Here is a 15,982-nt window from a genome sequence, read left to right as displayed (position 1 = left end):
GATGAGCTATTCTGGTATATTTTCACTTCAACATAATCTACTGGATCAAAAAATGCAATGCCTATAACTTAGAAAATGGACATTTCATTACAGGCTGAGGTAGTCAATTTTGTCAAATAAACTGCCTATGCACTATGCGCTAGTCCGGGACAGTCTCGAGCGATTTGCTTCGCTGAACACAGTCATTTGCTCACCATAAATACTGTCGGAAATTTTCGGCAAAATAGAACGCGAAATGAGCCATATTCGCCGCGGAGATCGAATCTGGCAATAGCCGGGCGCGGTGGTGAATGCCGGATTTATTTCTGGGGCACAAATTTGTCACTCAACTACTCTCCGCTTCGTGGTTGCTGCTCTTATCACCAGGCAAGTCTTCTCTTCCATCCTGCCAGCTTGAGCAATTGAGGCAACGGGAAGCCTAGACAGCAGTCAATCCCACCGTCAGATTTGTATTGAGTGGAAGACCTCACCTCGACACTAATGAACTTCCTGCAATATCTGCAACGGACAGTGGGCTTGATTATCTTGTCTTGTGAGATGAGCATGTACAAGTGTGCGACCGCGAATAATGTCAGGCTGACTCCAGCAAAATTAAGCATGTTTTGGACAAACATCCTGCACAATCAGTCAGAATCATAATTTGGTACCTTTAGCTATCCGGGCAGGGATCAGCAGTAGGTGGGCGTCCATGTATACACACCCCCATGCAAGAACCAGTGCACCGTCCTCCCTGGCCTGCTTGACCGTGTTATAACCCTCACCATTGGCATACCGGGGTCCCTCTGAGAGGACTGCAAATTTCTGGTCCATATTCCGATTCAGGAATGGCAGCAGGGAGACGATCGGCAAAGCGATGTCCGAGACAAAGGAGGTGACGACTTTGGTGAAAGCATCCGCAATTCTGAATTCCACGGTTCAGGTTAGTAAATTGCAGTGTCCTTGGGGAGTGGGAGCTATTCGGAGTTTCTGACATCAAACCTAGTGCGACCTCAAGGACATTGTCCCGAGCCGCAAAGTTGACGAAAGCCTGCCATCCATGCTTCACCTGCTTCCCCGCGGTGTGGCCGACCCGAACAAGGACGTCAGTGCTCTCGTCGAGTCCGCGCATATTGCTAGGTTTGTGGAACCTCAACGAGGCCCTGGAGGGGGTTCTTAATTGCCCGCGGTGATGCTTTAGGGGCAGACGTCCCGCGCGTCATCGCGCATGGCTGCTCGTCAGGTGGGCGTGCGGGTGGGGGGCTCTGATTTGGCCGTCGCTTGGCATGAGGAGCGGCCCTGATGCTTCACCCGCGCGGCCAATGGCATGCGCAGGCGGGGTCCGGGGGGAATATTCACTAGGATCGACATCTGGTTATCTACAATATGTGGACGAATAGATTACGTGCGATAACCTATGTAAGGAAGGGATCCACGTTAGCCTGGTCGTCTGACTTGAACATATGTTAAGATGGTCCACTTCCAAAATCAAATGTGAATGAACAGAAACCAGGCTTTCTTTTTAGGATATAATCCAGGTGTGAGTGATTAGAGATTGAGTGAGAGAAGGCAGACCTATGGCCAACACCGATCATATTGAACCAAAGACTGGGCTCTTGGAGTATGTCGTTTGAGATTGAAGGGTCGGCCTAGTTGTGTCTCCAGCTGCCCAAGTTAAACGCTTCTCGCCATCTCCACTACCGATTTCCTGCTGGGTGGTGTTAGCTGTTGAGCCGACATGGTGCATCCAGTCCTTGCGATGCAGACCCTTGAACAACGGCCGCTATTAGACAAGCAGGCTGCAACAGTCCCCACGGCAGGCTCTAGGAACGTAATGTTAGTCTGTAGAAGGGAGACCCCAGGAAGGTTGTTCCGTACAGGAAATCCAGCAGGTCCCAGAAAGTGTGAATGGGCATGAGCAAAATGATAGCATCGGTAACCATGTTGGAAATCTGCAGACCATAGTAGAGCTTGCCTAGGTCCATGAAGCCCCCCGGTACTATAGGATGTCAGAGCTTCTTGGTCGCGATGCAAGTGAAGCAGCCTGCCAGAATACCGCCGGGCGGTCCAAAGGACAACAGCTATTGATACGATCTTGACGGCGATGCCCATGGGCTTCACAGGAAACAATGATCGGTAGAGTATCAATATGGGGAGTTTGATTGACCCGATGCAGAGGTTGTAGAGGATGGAGCTTGTAAAGAGTGTCTGCAACAGGGTTCATGTTAATCCAATAAACTTCAATCATCAAGCACGAGAGCGCGATATCTTCAATTACATACACGCGGACACGGTGTGTGCCCAGGACTGTCGCGGTTAGCGAAGAGACAACACGTCTGCCGAGGAATCACCCACGGACAATTCCTGCGATTGAAATTCCCCATTCCCATAACTTCTGATGCTTAGCTCCCGTTGTTTTCGCTGCAATTCCATCAAGGCAGAGACCAGGAAATTCATCTATGAAGAGGCCAGTTCCATCGATCTTTCGTGATAGGATCCGGAACCCCACTGCGGTCATAGACAGGATGAAGGCAAGGCAAGTGGAAGTAAAAACCACATGCCGGAGGTTATCATGACCCAGTATCACCGTGAGACTGTCGACATCTTGGCAGTAGAAGAAGTATACCAGACCTAGCCAGATAATAGTTGCTAGGGGACTGCTGGTTGACTTCCCGGGCAAAACAATCGTAAAGAGGTCCATAACTTGCTACGGACCACACTATGCGGAACTGGCGGATATTTGCCTGCTTTGATATCTTCGTCGCCAAGCATATATAAATCACTCTGTGAAATCCAAACAGGTCTATATTTTAGCTTACACGCGTAGGTCCTCAGACAGTGAATAAATAAACCTGGTCAGTTAGCAAGGTACGTTCAAACTCCTTCCTCTAACATTATAGTTCAAGCATTCTACGTTCAATAAGAGGCAGTGGTTGCTACGGTATGCCATTGCTTGGTTGTAAGTAAAAGATCAGAAGCTATATGCTACATCGGAAAGCTTTGTGGGGTGTCCCTGTCTCATTTAGGGTGGGGCGTAGGACATTGGCCCGGGAGCTGTATACGGTGAAAGCAGATTTGCACCTCTCTCTCGAGCCGCTCTACCCCTCCGCTCCTCTCGTGTCTGAATCTCCTTCTCATCTTGAATCAGAGTGCAACACGTGCAGCATGTTGCTCGAACGCAATCGGAGCAAATATCACCTTCAATTCCATACGCCTTTCTTGTGCGGGTGTGTTGGATGGTAGCCAGGAGCCCTATTATTCACATTGTCAGCGAGCCATCTCATTTGTTGCAAAAGTGAGGGTAAAATGATTCACATTGACATCCACACAATAGGCTCATAGCAGCGCAAGATCCGTTGCACGCGTTATACCCGAGCATATTAGTCGGGTCCTCCTTCCGCGACTTCATGGTGAGACGATGCTGAGTTCGTCCGTACAAAATGCATGGGCAAATGATCCCCAAACAACAAGCACCTATGTTCGAACATTGGCATAATCCATGACTCCATGGTCCACCTTGCACTTCTTGATTTGGATGCATTATCTGCCCCGGATGGTGAGATACGCCCAGGTCGTCCGCGGGCGGTGCTCGCGATGAGGTGGTTTGGGGGATCGGAGGAGGAAAGTAGGGAGACTGTGGAGATTGTAAAGGATTTGTGTCGGGCTCCACAGACCGAGTACCCCTTCGGTGGGGTATCTCAGGGTTTGTCTTAATGGGTAGTGGCCCTGGGGAGGTAGGAGGATGATCATAGGCATATTGTTCCGTCTGAATAGACTGTTGCTGTTCCGGGGTATCTGAAAATGGTGCGTGCAGAGCCGGATGATGCTCTGGTGGAGGATATCTGGAGTATGTAGAGATGATACCTTCTTCCTGGAGGCGTTGCTCTTTCTCACTGGGTATATATTGACTTAATTGATTCCGCTGTTGCTGTGGTTGCTCAGGTGCTGGTGGCGGCGAGGTTGGGGGCTGTTCTATCGTATGTTGCTGCACAGCCGCGTCCGGGTGAACAGACAATGGAAGAGGAGCAAAGGAAGGCTCCTGAGGTCGGCTCCCCGGATGCATTTCTAGTGGCGTCTCAATAAACGAATATCTCGGGTCCTGGCCTTCATTTATTTGGGTCTCCAGGTGTAGTGGCCGACTCATCTTGACGCCTGTGATCTTCAAGGGTTCTGTACAGTATATATTTCTGTATGAGGATTTGTGATGAGGCGCAATAGCTTGGACCCGGATTTATTGCAGGTGTAGTTTGATCAGCTTGAGGTTCACTTCAACAGCGAGTGGATGCCCAGGGGAGTTCACTTAGACGCAGCTATTGCATCCAGGCTGTTTTCCCCTGGCGATCAACATAGGCTGTGCGCGCTCGAATAACAGATCGCCCGTCGGACCACTGCACGATGACATGCGACATGCGACGTGCGCTCGACCGTGATAAATGGAGGAATTTCAATCCCCGACAAGATTTGTCCTAGTAAAGCGCGCGTGATAAGGGGGAATGGGCAGGCAGACGTGTTAAACCATCCAAGCGGAGATGCAGATTCACCTGAGGTGGACCAAGTCAGAGCTCTGCGGGGACGGGGCGCCATGAGTGGCTGCAGAGCTCCAGCTTCGCTGCGAACCAGCTCGTTAGGGTGGCCTGACGCCCTAATGCATCTTCTTCACGTAGCGGGGAAGGCTGATTGGCTTGGAGATTGCCCGGCTCCTCCCGTTGGGCGTTCGGTGCGTTAGGGCCGTTCTCATCACACGCCGCCAATCACACCAACAGTGGAGGCTACTCATTCCTACTCACGCGATGCAATCGGGACAGGTACATCAGTACAGAATATGTAATGGTAAAGCCTCTGAGGTGGAGGGGGCCGCGCAGAGCCCAGTTGGAATTTCCCTCCCCCAGGGTTCCTCTTTATTCCCTTGGGAGGAATGGCTCTCGTCAGCAAGCCCCCTACCAAACCAATGCTAGATCTAAACGTCGAAGTATCAGAGAGCAAACCAAATGGGATGCTTCCATTCTAAGTTTTGTACTTCTAAGGAAAATACGAAAATGCTTCACCAGCTATAACACTTTGCCATCGCAGTTATGGTACAACCTGGTTCGAGCCTCTATGGTTGAATCATCGATCCCGCCTACCCCAACCTCTCCGGCCTCTCTCTTTCTGTTTATTTAATTTTCTTTTTTGCTCTCCTCAGAAAGAGCATGTATGTTTCCTTTGGATCAGCACAATACAGTTCATTTTGCTCCGTTGTTGCTTCTGTATCGAGGACCTCCGCTCCTCCTAACAATGTCCACCAATGGGCCACAAAAGAAAAAGCTCGCTTTATCCCAGCTCTATAAAGGCTTAATCTATTTCTACACAAAACATCTTGGTCATATATTGGCTGATCTACTGTCCAGTTGTAATAACTACCAGCCACGTATAGCCAACCGCAAGACAATGGCCAACCGAGTTGTTAGGGGCTTTAATATCTTCCATATCCCTTCGTTTTGCAAGTTAGTTAGTGCTGTCCGTCGATAAAATTGGACACCTACTACGAGCTTTGTTCCTCTTGAAATCATTGCATATCAGGTGCCACAATCGAGCAAAAGCGAATGAGCAGAAAGAACTTAAAACGCTGGGTTATTCTCCCAGTCAAGATATGATGAGAGACGTTCTGGTTTTCAAGATTCCTTAATGCTCACGCTCACACTTAGTCTTGCCAATAATGCACCCGTTTGAATCCTCTATACGTTTCAGCCTATCTATATAAACGACAAAGACGAGATCACTGATTGCATTCACGACCAGTAGGGAGTCTAACTTACGGCTGGCTACGTTCCATACGTCCTTTAATTCATATTTTGCCAGGGGATAGTGACCGAACAAGCTTAAAGGCTCATGTGGCCCAAAGATGAAGCAAAAAGAAATACTTTCTTTTATATGTTAATATCCATTGGCAGCAACACTCCAATCAAGGTAACTAGTTATCTGCCCCGGGGGCAACGGTACAGGCATGCTCAAAATACTCTGGACCACAGTAATGACAGGGAGAGAACTACCAGACCAGCATCAGCACACCCAGGCTTTAAAAGCTTCTCGTGATGCTATATGACATTCTCAAGTTCCCATACGCCACAACATGTCTCGCAGCTATACCGCCTGACCAACCTCTCCACCCTTTAGCCCGGAGGGAGCCTCCTAGAATGGCTCAACACGCCTGACTAGAGAGTAATGTGGTTAGGTATCAAAGCCTCAAGGAAGGGGCTTGGCTAATTGGAGTAAAAGTATGGCACGGGGCTTCAACCGGGTGTGAAGTGTAGTCATACGTCATGCCAATTCAAAGATTTTCTAGCCAGTCAAAAATTCCGTCCGCTGCATTCCTCAGAATCATATCACGCCGCAACAAATGCTCCCCATGCTTCTAGATCAGGTTGGGATGGACTGGGACGGGATTTACTCAGCTGGCAATCCCCCAATCAGCGAGAACATCATTGGATAACCGAAACACTAGCATTTGGTCTGCCTTGGTTTACCGGATATACGTGGCTCAATCGAAATCCATTAAATCGGGCGTTTTAATCTGTAGTAAAATAACATAGCCCGGGGCTCCCGAACACTTGTGGTAACAATTTTGAATCTCGTCGTGATAACGAGTGGAAGGTTTCAACCAGCGCCCCGCCCGGCGCGACGAGTAGTTAAAATGGTGAACATAGCACGATAGTCGGAGTACCCCCCAAGGCATTCATATTTCAGAACAGTAGCCTAACTTCCGTGAATATCAGATGTTTTATACATTTAATCCACCTACGTACTGCCTCTCTGGTAACTTTTCACCCCTTGCTTGTAGACCCCCTTGACCCTTGAGGTGGGCGGGAGCGGTCAGCAGATTCCCCTGCTGACCGTCTTCAGTTCGGCCTTCTCGCCGGTCATGGAAGCCCTTAAGGCGCCTGAGCGATCGGTGAATCCATTGAGCAGTCACATTATCCGCTAGTTCCATTGAATAACGAAACCGTGACTATCCAGCCACAGTTTGTACAGTCATAGTCGGATTGTTCACTTCAAGCGTGACCAATAGCCCCCCCGCAAGAGTCAACTCCCGCTTCGTCCTACTGTTAGGGTAGTCCCTCCAGCTATATCAATAGACATGGTGTCATAAGATCTGGTTATAGGGTATCACGGTAGCGGTAGATCAGACCCTCTGCAGCTCTTGCTGAGCACCACCAAGAGATCAAGCATAAGGCTAAAGCTAGCGACCCCTGACTCTTGGTGGCTGTGCACTTCGGACAGGTCAAAACGCCCGGGAAGTTTTCCAAGATTGGACGGAATGAGAAGAGAATGACTGGCAAGGAGGTATGTATGTACCAATGGTGAATGAAAGATTATCCCGAGTTCGCAAGAATGGTGGGGAAACGCCTATGACCGGCCGCGACAACAGCACGCCATGCGAAATGCCCCATGATTGGCAGAGAGGTGAGGAAAGAGCGCTCTGGGAAAGAGCCAGATCGACCCGAAAACTTTGTTCTCCTGCGGCCCCCTAGAGTGCTCGGGGAACGGCGTTGGAAGCTGAACCAAGGATCCCGGCGAATCTAGGAGCCAGCTGGGCGCCAGCGGTACTCTGCAACAGCCGTGGCGATCGAATACCTATCTCACTCCCTACGAGCATCCCGAGACTCCGGTTCCATCATTGCAGGTACATTGAGTTTGGGGTTAGCTGAGTTTCGAAAATAGCTTTTTTTTCCACGGTGGGAAGCAGAGCGCGTGCGATATTTGAGGCGCGAATCAGCCGCTGTCAAGGATCCTGTGGAAAAGGGACAGGTTCTGCAGTCTCTGGAGATATCAGGCTGGAGGCGGCTAGTGGTGAGAAAAGGGCTATCTTCGATGTTGCCATATCCCGCTGGCGGATCGTCGATAGGTAGGAGAGCAGCATTCTGGCCCGAGGCGCGGTCCCAGTTCTTGCCCGATCGGGGGGAGGAAGGTGTACACCGTAAGAACGTAAAGTGAGAAGAGCAAGAACGGGCGGAGCCGAGAGGCAAGAAGGTGCCCCGGTGACTTCATCTGCCTTTGTCTTCGTCCATCTTCATGACTTCCCCAACTCCCTACTATCAACTCGTAGCACAACTGTCACCGCGATTTTCCCCATTCTTCTTTCTCCACCTCCTTTGATTCTCTTGAACGATCGAGTCAACTCCCACGAAGCCGTTCACGAGCCTCCAGATCGGAACGGAACCACATTTTCACGTTCCTCAGACCAAGGCGGTGACGGCGATCGGCGTCACTGTGCTACCAGCAGCCCGGGCCAAACTCCATTCGGGTTCGCTCCTCGATCCTTTATCTCCCCAGAAGTGTCTGAGCTTCGCTTCTGATCCCAGCTCCGAGACCGACTGGTGGCCAGCTCCTCCTCCACCTGTAAGATTCCCCCCTCGCTGAACGTGGCCACAGCCTGTCTTCTGGGGGAAAAAATAACCACTGAATGCCTCACTGCTGTGGCACGCTGGTCAAGATCTTCCCCCTCCCAAATATCGCTTTCTCCACTAACTTGCCTCTGCTTGTCTTCGTGACGCCAGCTTCTACTCTGTCTCGCCCAGCTTCCTTGGGCGTCCAATCCTCACCTGTGTCTCCATTCAACTCTTCTCTCACCCCCCCCTTCTCCCCCAATAACCAACCCCCGCCGGCTCCGCTTCCCTTCCATTCCGACCGTGCAGGCCTGACCAATGTCCTCTCCATGTCAAACCCGCCGCCCGCTCCCGAAGACACCTTGCCTGACCCCCTGGTGACACCTGCCGCGCCTGCCCATCATGATTGCTCGAAGAAAGCCGAGCAAGCTCGGCCCAGCCCACGTCACCACCTGGCGCAGGACCAACACTTGTTCCAAGGGGCTCAACAGGCGCAATCCCCATCCCGCGCAGAATCCCCCACAAACACCCATCAATGGTCCCAGCCCAAGTCAACTTTCGCCCTAAAAAGGGCCTCGACGATCCCGTTGGAGAAATTCCCCCGTCCAGACATTGCTTACAGCCCGCAACTGTCCGAACGGGATAGTATCTTTGCGACACATTATCTACCCTCAGACAGCGGCGCCAATACCCCACAATTGCCCCCCGAAAAAGCCCCGGACAATGAGCGCCAGGTCAATCTGATCCCGGGCCTAGATGATGTGTCTGGATCTCCAAGTCCTCTCTCCAAGGTCTCTCCCCATCGTTCTCACGTCGACCCTTCCCACATGGAAGTTGACGTCCGCAGACACATTCCACTGCTCACACCTTCCCTCTTCTCCCCGTCCGATGCTTCCCGCTTGTCTCTACTGCGCTCGTCTATCTCGTCCGCAGACCAGGTGAAAGACCAGGAGGCGGAGGCTGTTGCCCAGTCGCGACGCCCCGGGCCATCGGATGAATCAGGTACGAAGACCGGTGGCTCACAAAACACTCCGGTTGGACGCAGTCTTCTACCTTCCATACTAGACGATGTTTCTCAGTCTCCTCAGTCCCTGACAGCTCCTGCAACCGGTCAGGACTGGCCGACGGTCTACTCGGAGGCTGCGTCCTCCACTTCACGGGCAGAATCTTCTCGGGGCATCGCGCTGGAACGGAGCGCAAGCCGAGGTCGTCGAGGGCGCGTGGACAGTTCAATTGAAGCAGATATAAGCAACGTAGAGCCCGCCTCTAACGTGCGCAGCCGTAAGTCCAGTCACTACCTGGGCTTATTCAAAGAAAACACTACCTCGCCAGACCGCAAACGATGGGAGGACCGTGCCCGACAGCACGATGAGACGTTCGAGCAGACAGCCCGGACCATGGAAATTGAACACCCAGCATTGCATCTAGCGGCAGATGAGGAGGGACTGCTCCGGAAAAGCATTTCTCTCCCCTCGCTAGCCGATGGCCCGTCGTTTCGCGCGCAGCGGTCGACCGAGTCGACTCTCCAGTCCGAGGAGGATGAACCGTCAAAGCGCCGTCCACCGACTTTGCCTGGCAACCTTCTTGAGGAAATCCGAAACTTCCATCTAACACCCGGTGGAGGCCGCGGCTCCTCCTTTTCCAGGAGCATTCCGACGCAGTATGCCGAACGCACTCGCGACTACTTTCAGAAGGAGCCCCACGTCGATCGATTCTCCGAGTCGTTAAGCTCCCTTGACGAGGAAGGACGTCGAGGATCTGCACAATTCGAGGACGAGGACGAGGAAAATGAGCAAATCTCCTCTGCCGTTTACTTCCCTCACGAACGCGTTGCAGTGCCCGAAGGAGTCGAAGGCGCGGAGCCATTAGTGGCAGACCCTAGTGCGCAATCGGTGCAACTGTCTGCCGCAGAGGAGGGCCATGAGCTGATGTTGGTACCCCAAGAGGGTATCGCTTCACCTGGACAGGACGTCAGTCATGTGGATATATCCTTTCGATCTAAAAATGAAAGTAAAATCCTTTACGGTGAGCTTGGAGACATTCGGCCTCCCACCGAGAGTGTGTCGGAGAAGTCTCTGAGTACAATTCCCGAGCGCAGCTATGATTCCACTTGCGAGTCCGACGCCGTATCTGCGGACGAAAGTGGTCAATCTGTTCACGACGAATCGAGTTTGACTGATGATGCGGAGTTAACGCCGACAGCGACTCCAACCCAGAGTCCGCGTTTTCCTCCCAAGCGCAAGACGCCTGGTCCGCTTGGAGCAGTGGAGCTCAAGCCTTATCGGCATCAAGTTGGTGGTCATACGACTGTATTCCGTTTCTCCAGGCGCGCGGTGTGCAAGCAGCTCAACAATCGAGAAAATGAATTTTATGAGCGAATTGAAAGGAGACATCCTGACATGCTAGTGTTCCTTCCGAGGTAAGTTTTTTTTTTCTTCTCTCTCTCACTCTCTCACTTAAAAGCTTGATGGTGATGGTCTGAGAAATTGCTGCCATGGGAATCCTGTCTCGACAAGCCCAACTTTGTGCCCTGTCTATTTCAATAGTATACTGATGACAGTTGCAGGTATATCGGCGTCCTGAATGTAACATTCTCCAAGACCTCAAAGCGCTCCAAACGCCGAACAAATCAAGCCGCGTCGGAAGCAATGCATGCCAATGGGACCGCGTTAAATCCGCATTCCATCGAAGCTCCAGAGCCGCAGCGAATCGTGAGCCAGAAGCAAGTCACTGGAGTGATCCCTAAAGTAATTCTCGAAAATAACCGGCACATCATCCCAGCCGATCTTTTTTCTCGCCCACAACGACCACGACTGATTGATGATACGATGCTGGGTAGACCTCGCTCAGCTGACGGCTTGGGCGAAACATCCACAGAATCTGATTCGTCCGCCCTGCGGAAGCGAACCAAGATTTGGGGAGCTACCACTGTTAACCGGAAGCTTCAGGAGCAGGTCCTTCGGGAAGTTTTCAGTCCACCGGCCATTCACCAGCATCGACGCCACGCTCGTGGACACATACATCTACCTAGAGCTTCTTCCTATATTCCTCGTCGCCGTGGAAATCTTCCAGAAGATCACACCTCTAGCAGTCAACCCTCCCCCCCCAACCAAGATGGATGCTCTGCACCCCCCGCAATGAACATCAGAATATCCTCCGAGAATGGCCAGACCCTTTCCTCATCCGCCTCGACTGCATTAGAAGAAAATCGCGGCCGACTGGAGAAAGTACAAACGGAGGACCAGCCGAACCGTTCCAACTCCCTCAGCCGAGGGCAGCAAGTACGAAGGCGTCACTCTGGAGGTGGTCTGCAGCGTCGTGGGAGTTTGAACTCGCACAAAACTGGAGATCTCATGTTCTTCGAGGATGAAGGGTATGGTGGTGATAAGGAGGATGAAATCTTCTCGATGGAGAGTGATGTCGCTATTCCTCCCAGCCAACCTCCGACAGTCAAGCGTTCCTCATCTCCATCCTCGGAAAGCACCTCGATTAGTGAAAGATATGCTACGGAATCTACAGCTGGAAGACCTGTTGACAACCTTCGTACCAGCGTTAAGGACGACGACGACGTCGGCACTCATTTACCTAGCAATCCTAAGGAGGCGCAGCTGAGGAGGGATGAACGGGTACAATTCTTCCTCCTTCTGGAAGATCTTACGGCTGGCATGAATAAGCCGTGCGTCCTTGACCTCAAAATGGGTACTCGGCAGTATGGCATTGAGGCAAGTGAGAAGAAAAAGAAATCGCAGAGGCGGAAGTGTCAGTCGACCACCTCACAGCAACTTGGAGTTCGTCTTTGCGGTATGCAAGCCTGGAATGTCAAGAAGCAAGAGTACATTTTCGAGGACAAGTACTTCGGTCGCGATTTGAAGTCTGGCCGAGAATTCCAGGATGCACTTACCAGATTCCTCTACGACGGAGTCAGCTACACCAGCGTGGCCAAAAAGATTCCAGTCATTCTAGAGAAATTGTCACTCCTGGAACACATGATTCGTAGGCTGGATCGATACCGCCTTTACGCTAGCAGTCTTTTGATCCTGTACGATGGAGAGCAGGCGACACCCCCACAAACCCCCAAGCACCCAGGCGACCCCCATCCTCCTCGGCGCCAGGCGTCTGATGATGGTCACAACAACATTGATGTCCAGCTGAAAATTGTCGACTTTGCCAATTGCGTGACTGGCGAGGATGAGTTGCCTGCAGACACACCTTGTCCGCCGCACTTCCCTCAGGACATCGACCGAGGCTACCTGCGTGGTCTTCGCACCTTACGGATGTACTTTCAACGGATCATGAAAGAAATCACCCAGGATGAGTTTGTGGAACGTGGCGAGGGAGAGGCAGTTGCGCTGGGTTCCCAGCCCGCTGTTCGTAAAGGTCCCTCTGATCAATTTTGGGATGAAAACGTGATGGAGACCGATGTGGGTGAAGTCAGCTTCTGAAGCCATACCCTCTCCTGCTTTTCTTTTTTGTTTGTCTTTTTCTTTTTCCACCATTCGGCGTTGTCGGCGACATCATGGCGTTTGGGGATAGACAACATTTCCCACACCGGAATTGTCCTGTGAATATTCCCCGACTTTGTGCTCCTCCGACGGACCTGCTCTCCAACGCTAGGGTGGAGGGCAGTACGATTAACGACCTCCACGGACGCTTCGATGACCCCTTTCAATGCTTGGATGCATTTAGAGCCCGGCTGGTTTTGTTTCAGACATTTTCTTGACCTCTGCCCGTTTCCTTTCGAGACTTCGCGTCTCCCGATCGCGTGTACGAAACTACCTGCCCTTGATTCCCCTTCGTCTTGGTTCACTTCTCGGTCTTGTTTTATTGATATTCCCCCGCCACCGGGCTATTGGTTGATCTTCCAGGTTTCTTTTCAATATATGGGGCTGGCGCGGATCCTCTGGTCTTGTAAATGATATTCTTTAGGCCTAGACAATAAATTATTTACTTCTCACCTGGCTGTTCATCCTCTACCTCCACTGCCCGGACTGGCTTGCCTTGACATTTTACTGCGATGTCTAGGGGAGAAGTCTCATTCCCTGGCCAATTCGTTGACAAGGACACCTTATAGAGTTAGTGTAAGAATTGAATATCACGTTCCAAAACAAAGATCCTCCCATCCTTTCGTGGGTCGGTTCTATGTTAACCTGTTCGCTTCCAATCGTTTGGCCAGGCGGTGTGGTGTGCCTTGCCCGTCCCGATATGACGCGACCTCGGTCACGGTCACGTGTGCTCCGATAAGCTGCCCCAGCCCCAGCTTTACTCCACTCCGACTTGAGTCAGGTTACCTGAGCTGTACACTACCCCTCGTCTCTCATTTTTCAGAATTTCCTCCTGTACAGTGCTCTTGCAACTCTCCCTTTCACATTATGCGCCAGTATTGAATCTTCAATGACGTAGGGTGGGCCCGCGACAACGAACCAACTGATACCCCCCAGCTGACCCCAGCGCCCACCTTCCAAGGCCCGCCTGAAGTCGCCGAGCGGACTACGGCGCTGCCAAACTGACCGTACCCCGGCCGGGTCCTGATAATAAACAATAAGCCCCTAGGCCTGCTGTCTACCGTCCGCCCTCTCTAACCAACCTATCTACCCATTGGCGATCCCTGTCGGCAAGCACAATGCCCGGCCCCGAAGGCCCTACAGAGCGTCTCATCGATAAGCGGGACTTCGATGCGAACCGACCTCTGCTCCAAGATGCAGACGCTGAAGGCTCTAATGGAGATTGGAGTCCAGAGCTAGGTCGGTCGCGACCGGTATCACACTACTCTCGCCGTTCGGGCCGAAGCCACCGAGGCATCGGGAGCGATGATGGGCTATTGAGCGATGTTGTGGATGGAATCCTTGAGCGAGATCGACGGAAAATGCATAAAGAGGTAGTGCGGGTGATAAGCTTCGCTTGGGGTGTTGTAACCTGGTATGGATGTCTGGGTAGCCCGCTCTGACGGATTGAATGCTGACCCTCATCTCATCTAGTCTAGGAGCAGGTAGTATCACCGCCTTCTCCTTGTACGGCCATCTGCTACTTACTCGCCTTCGATATACGCAGCTTCAGGTGAATGTGGTATCTATCGCCGCCGAGATTGCTATGTACTTGCTCGTTCCACTGTTCGGCTACCTATGTGATCGATACGGTCCATCGCCGCTGGCTCTGTTCTCGGGAATCGCATTTGGGGTGGGTTATCTGCTTGCTGCAATTGCATATAAGAGCGGACCACCTGCAGAGGCTGGTGGTTCCGGATGGCCATTCTGGGTGATGGTTGTGGCCTTCATTGCCATTGGCATGGCCACCAGCTGCATGTACCTGGCGGCTGTGGCAACATGCGCGAAGAATTATGGCAGGGGAAAGCACAAGGGAATTATGCTGGCTATTCCCATCGCAGCTTTTGGCCTCAGTGGCATGTGGCAGAGTCAAATCGGAACCTATGTACTATACGAACGCAACGCGGATGGCAGGCATGGCGATCTGGACGTCTTCCGATACTTCGTTTTCTTGGCACTGCTACTGCTGGTCACCGGGATTATTGGCACGTTTGCATTGCGTATTGTCGATGATGACGAGGAGAGATATATTGACGAGACGGTCGAGGAGCTGGAGCGCAGTGGATTGCTCGAAGAGAGTGATTTCTTCCGGCCGCTAAGCGAGGTCAGAGCCGCGGTTGAATATGGTACTTTCCCGGATGGAAATGACGACGAATCAATGACTCTATCTGAGCAGGAGCGCGAAGAGAGAAGGCGAGAGAAAGAACGAGAGGAGGAAGAGCGTCAGAAGAAGAACTGGTTACTGAATTACGAGACCCGAATCTTTGTCCAGGATCCCACCATGTGGTGGCTGGCTGCCGGTTTCTTTTTGGTTACTGGACCTGGGGAATCATATATCAACAATGTGAGTCTTACCTATTCGATTTTGACACGCTGCGTTTGGTATCTAACACCTCTAGCTCGGCACTATAATCCCGACTCTGACTCCTCCGTCCTACGCTGCCGAAGCGCCCCCGCCAGCTGGTCTTCCCTCAACCCATGTCACTATTATTGCATTGACTTCAACTATCGCCCGTCTTCTTACCGGATCCCTTTCGGATTTCTTTGCACCCGCGGCGACACACCTTTTCCCACCTATTCCAGAGAATGCCCGTCACCGACCTGCCACCCCACACGATAGCCGCCTAACAATTTCCAGAATGGCCTTCCTTCTCCCCTCAGCCCTTCTTCTCTCTCTCGGCTACTTGATCCTTTCTACCCCTTTGCCACTGAAAGAGCCGTCTATCTTCCACCTAACAACCGCCCTTGTGGGCTTTGGCTATGGCAGCGCTTTCTCTCTAGCCCCAATCATCATCTCAGTGGTATGGGGCGTGGAGAACTTCGCCACGAATTGGGGGATCGTCGCCATGATGCCTGCCCTCGGTGCTGCGCTTTGGGGCGTAGTTTACTCCTGTGCCTACCAGAACGCCATTGATGCCGGCACTGGTTTCGGTTCTCCTGATGGGCAGTGCCATGGCTGGAAATGCTATGGATTCTGGGCTCTAGGCTGTACCGCCAGTGTCTGGATTGCTATTGTGGCTTGGCTTGCTGCATGGAAGGGCTGGAAGAAGAAAGGTGTCATTGTTTAAACTATCATTCTCAACCATTTTCGGGTCTTTTGTC

The 15,982-nt window shown here is 51.9% G+C and overlaps 4 protein-coding genes across 4 annotated transcripts; 2 read left to right on the top strand and 2 right to left on the bottom strand.

The window, feature by feature from the left end:
* Positions 1–359: 359 nt before the first annotated feature.
* Positions 360–1,108, bottom strand: N7482_007173 (MscL family protein; the record flags this gene model as incomplete). The annotated part of the gene is made up of 3 exons (XM_056689298.1): positions 360–615; positions 701–901; positions 972–1,108. 3 exons carry the CDS (start codon positions 1,106–1,108, stop codon positions 360–362), a joined length of 594 nt encoding a protein of 197 aa, XP_056541727.1.
* Positions 1,109–1,567: 459 nt separating this feature from the next.
* On the bottom strand, positions 1,568–2,677 carry N7482_007172 (uncharacterized protein; the record flags this gene model as incomplete). Its single annotated transcript, XM_056689297.1, has 3 exons — positions 1,568–1,759; positions 1,855–2,184; positions 2,336–2,677. The coding sequence occupies 3 exons, from the start codon at positions 2,675–2,677 to the stop codon at positions 1,568–1,570; spliced, it is 864 nt and encodes a 287-aa protein (XP_056541726.1).
* A 5,739-nt stretch (positions 2,678–8,416) lies between these two features.
* N7482_007171 (inositol polyphosphate kinase KCS1) lies at positions 8,417–12,781 on the top strand (the record flags this gene model as incomplete). The annotated part of the gene is made up of 2 exons (XM_056689296.1): positions 8,417–10,758; positions 10,906–12,781. 2 exons carry the CDS (start codon positions 8,417–8,419, stop codon positions 12,779–12,781), a joined length of 4,218 nt encoding a protein of 1,405 aa, XP_056541725.1.
* A 1,178-nt stretch (positions 12,782–13,959) lies between these two features.
* Positions 13,960–15,948, top strand: N7482_007170 (MFS transporter; the record flags this gene model as incomplete). The annotated part of the gene is made up of 3 exons (XM_056689295.1): positions 13,960–14,255; positions 14,315–15,224; positions 15,280–15,948. 3 exons carry the CDS (start codon positions 13,960–13,962, stop codon positions 15,946–15,948), a joined length of 1,875 nt encoding a protein of 624 aa, XP_056541724.1.
* Positions 15,949–15,982: the final 34 nt, after the last annotated feature.

Source organism: Penicillium canariense, assembly GCF_028826845.1.
Source record: "Penicillium canariense strain IBT 26290 chromosome Unknown utg000004l_segment0_segment0, whole genome shotgun sequence".
NCBI lineage: Eukaryota > Fungi > Ascomycota > Eurotiomycetes > Eurotiales > Aspergillaceae > Penicillium > Penicillium canariense.
Note: the sequence above shows the minus strand (reverse complement) of the source record. Positions and strands in the feature narration are given on the sequence as shown.